At 34.3% G+C, this 2,878-nt stretch overlaps 1 protein-coding gene across 1 annotated transcript; it reads left to right on the plus strand.

Annotated features, from left to right (window-relative positions):
* Positions 1-886: 886 nt before the first annotated feature.
* On the plus strand, positions 887-2,026 carry LOC118745754 (small glutamine-rich tetratricopeptide repeat-containing protein beta). Its single transcript, XM_036479404.1, has one exon. It carries the CDS (start codon positions 1,035-1,037, stop codon positions 1,971-1,973), a length of 939 nt encoding a protein of 312 aa, XP_036335297.1. The 5' UTR covers positions 887-1,034; the 3' UTR covers positions 1,974-2,026.
* Positions 2,027-2,878: the final 852 nt, after the last annotated feature.

Genomic DNA, 2,878 nt, shown 5'->3' on the forward strand with positions numbered 1-2,878 from the left:
AGCTTTTCCGCGTGGTTGCCTTTCAATAAATAGAATAAACAAATATTCGCAAATAAATTGGATTTACTTCATAACTGACAACTAACGTACGCTTTTTGTTCTTTTCTCCATTTTGATTTTGACTGTTTATAACCGCCAACAACTTTATGTATATACATATTTACAAGCTGTAAAAATTTTGCGTAGTCCCACGAGCTAGGTAAAAACTATGGCATTCGTATTCACAACGAGAAATCTCAAAATTTTTGTTTGGTCTTTCCAAGCTTTCTCTTTTTTATTAGTTGGCAAAGGCCCTCAGTGGCAGCGCTCCGAACGTTGAGATAGTAATTTCATGTCAATTAGTAGAAAAGTTCCATGTTGAAAAAACTTTTTATTATGGCGAGAAAATTTTACTTTTCTGCTGTGCCAATTCGTAACTTTTTACTGCTGGAAATATTTGACAATTGCTCTGGTGCAAAAGTTGAGCAATTAAAATCAGAAATTATACAAAAAATACTTGTTTTTACTGACTTTTATTCTTCTAGAACTAAAAGCCATGCATTTATTATACGCCTTAGTAATAAAATTAGAACAAAAAAACTCTTCAAAACCGTCAGGCCGGGTTGAAAATTTTCATTCACCTCATAGTTAACAAAATTTTACAATCCGTAGTACTTTTCTATCAATTCGCAAACACTGTTTGCACAAAAAAGGTTATAAAATGCGTTTTATTTAAATCGTTTAGAAAATGAGTCACATATGTATACCATTTTATGTGGAATTATTCAATAAATTTAGTTTTGCACTATACTTTTTGAAACCATTTGGAGTAATTATTATGCTTCTTAAAAGCAACCCTGCGTGCTTGGAAGGCGTCTGTACCAATAATTTCATCCCTAGCATATTCATCCCCGAGGAAGGCAGTCGCCAAATTCACCGAAGGTTGTTTACTGGTTATATTGTGGTATCGAGTAATTACTTGCAATTTCTTGTGTCGTTTCATCGCTACTAGGACATAAAAATTATAGCAAGTTATTTATCTACGCCCTTCCAAAATGGGTGACGAGGTTCAGAAAGAATTTGTACGATCAATCCTAACTTTTTTGAAAAGGCCTGTTACATCCCTGAATATGTCAGAAGACTGTAAAGAGAGCCTCGATGTTGCTATTCAATGTCTTCAAACAGCTTTTGACATCGGAGAAGAAACGTGTATGGAAGCAGATTTTCTTGGTGAAAGTGTTGAAAACTCGCATAAAAACTTACATGTATTTGAAGTATTTCAATCATTATACATTGAACGAAGTCCAAAGGTTACACAAATTGCTGAAGAACTCAAAAACGAAGGCAATCGCCTCATGAAAGATGGAAAGTATAATGAAGCTCTACTTAAATATAATAGCGCAATTTCTTTTGATCCCAAAAATCCTATATATTACTGTAATCGAGCAGCGGCTTATATTCGATTGAATTATAATGAGAATGCTGTTACTGACTGCAAAACAGCTATATTGTACAAACCAACTTATAGTAAAGCATATGGAAGGCTTGGTATTGCATATTCTAATTTAAAATTGTACAATGAAGCACAACAAGCATACGAAAAGGCAATAGAATTGGAACCTGATAATCAAGATTACCGGAATAATTTAGAAGTTGCTCGTGATGCAGCTCAAGCTCGTAATTCTATACCACAAATAACGGAGGGAATTAATACCATGTTATCAACTCCAGCCATTCGAAATATTTTCAATAGCGCTGACATTGATTTGGAGCAATTGCAAATTTTGTCTCAAAATCCAGTTGTGATGAATGCTGTTTCGCAACTGTTTGCTGGGATTCCAGGCACCAATAGCGATGCAAATACCTCGCCCGTGATCCCCAATGGTATGTTACAACTTTTCCAGTCGTTTGCAACACAGCTGTCATCGGGTCAGAACGACGGATCTAGCGAAGCATTCCGTCAAAATTCAGATTCAGATCCACCTGCGCCTTAAGTTCCCCTGTAAAAAAATTGCATACTAAAATAAAGGAAAATTTTCCAATAATAGACCAGGCTTTCAAAAAAAGGGAGATGAGGGGAAGTAGAGGGGGTCCCCGGATTTTAAATCTGAAGGCCCACTCGAGAGGCTTATAGTTTTTAGTTAATTAGTTGTTAAAAAAAGTTGCAAAAAAGTCAAACTCAACCTCCCTTTTTCCTTTGTGGAGCGATTGAACTGAAAGTGAAAAAATTGCGAAAAATACTGAAAACGGAAACAATGGAAACGGAAATATTTAAGTTTATATGTGGCGTATTCTTTCTGAAAGTTACCCCCTCGCTATTTTTCTTTTAACTCAAAACTTTTAAAAATTGTAAAATTCCTTAAAAACCAAAGCTTTCCAACGCCAAGTGGCAAAGTAACGTAAGATCATCTGCAGATTTTTTTAATCCCACTCCGCATTGGAAAGCTTGTTTCTTTCAGGAATTTTAAATACACTTAGGTCTTTTTTTTATGCGGTACATGAGTTCCTCAGAAAGCCGCATAAAAAAGTTCCTTACTTTCATACACAAACAAGGCATGCGCTCCAGCATTTTCAAAAACCGCATGAATTCAGATACTCCATGTAAAAAGATCTAAAAACTCCATAAAAAAATCCATTGAGGCAATATTGACCAAAAAACTATTTATTTCTTCACTTCAACACTTATTATTCCATGTAAAACTGAGCATTAATCAAATAAATAAAATTTTATCTGTATTTTAACCAAAAACAAAAAAAAATACCACAGCAAATGCATGAATTATGTAAGAATACAAAGACAAATTATTTATCAGAAGCATTGTCTCTTACAAACTGAAAAAAAGTAATAAAAACTCAAAAAGGCAAAATCGCTACAGGGAAGAAATGGTTTGAAAAAACC

Source organism: Rhagoletis pomonella, unplaced genomic scaffold (genome assembly GCF_013731165.1).
Source record: "Rhagoletis pomonella isolate Grant_MI unplaced genomic scaffold, Rhpom_1.0 Rhpom_scaffold_00009, whole genome shotgun sequence".
Taxonomy (NCBI): domain Eukaryota; kingdom Metazoa; phylum Arthropoda; class Insecta; order Diptera; family Tephritidae; genus Rhagoletis; species Rhagoletis pomonella.

Bases quoted from the DNA above. Each gene is read 5' to 3' on its own strand.
- LOC118745754 (XM_036479404.1), top strand. From the start codon at position 1,035: ATGGGTGACGAGGTTCAGAAAGAATTTGTACGATCAATCCTAACTTTT.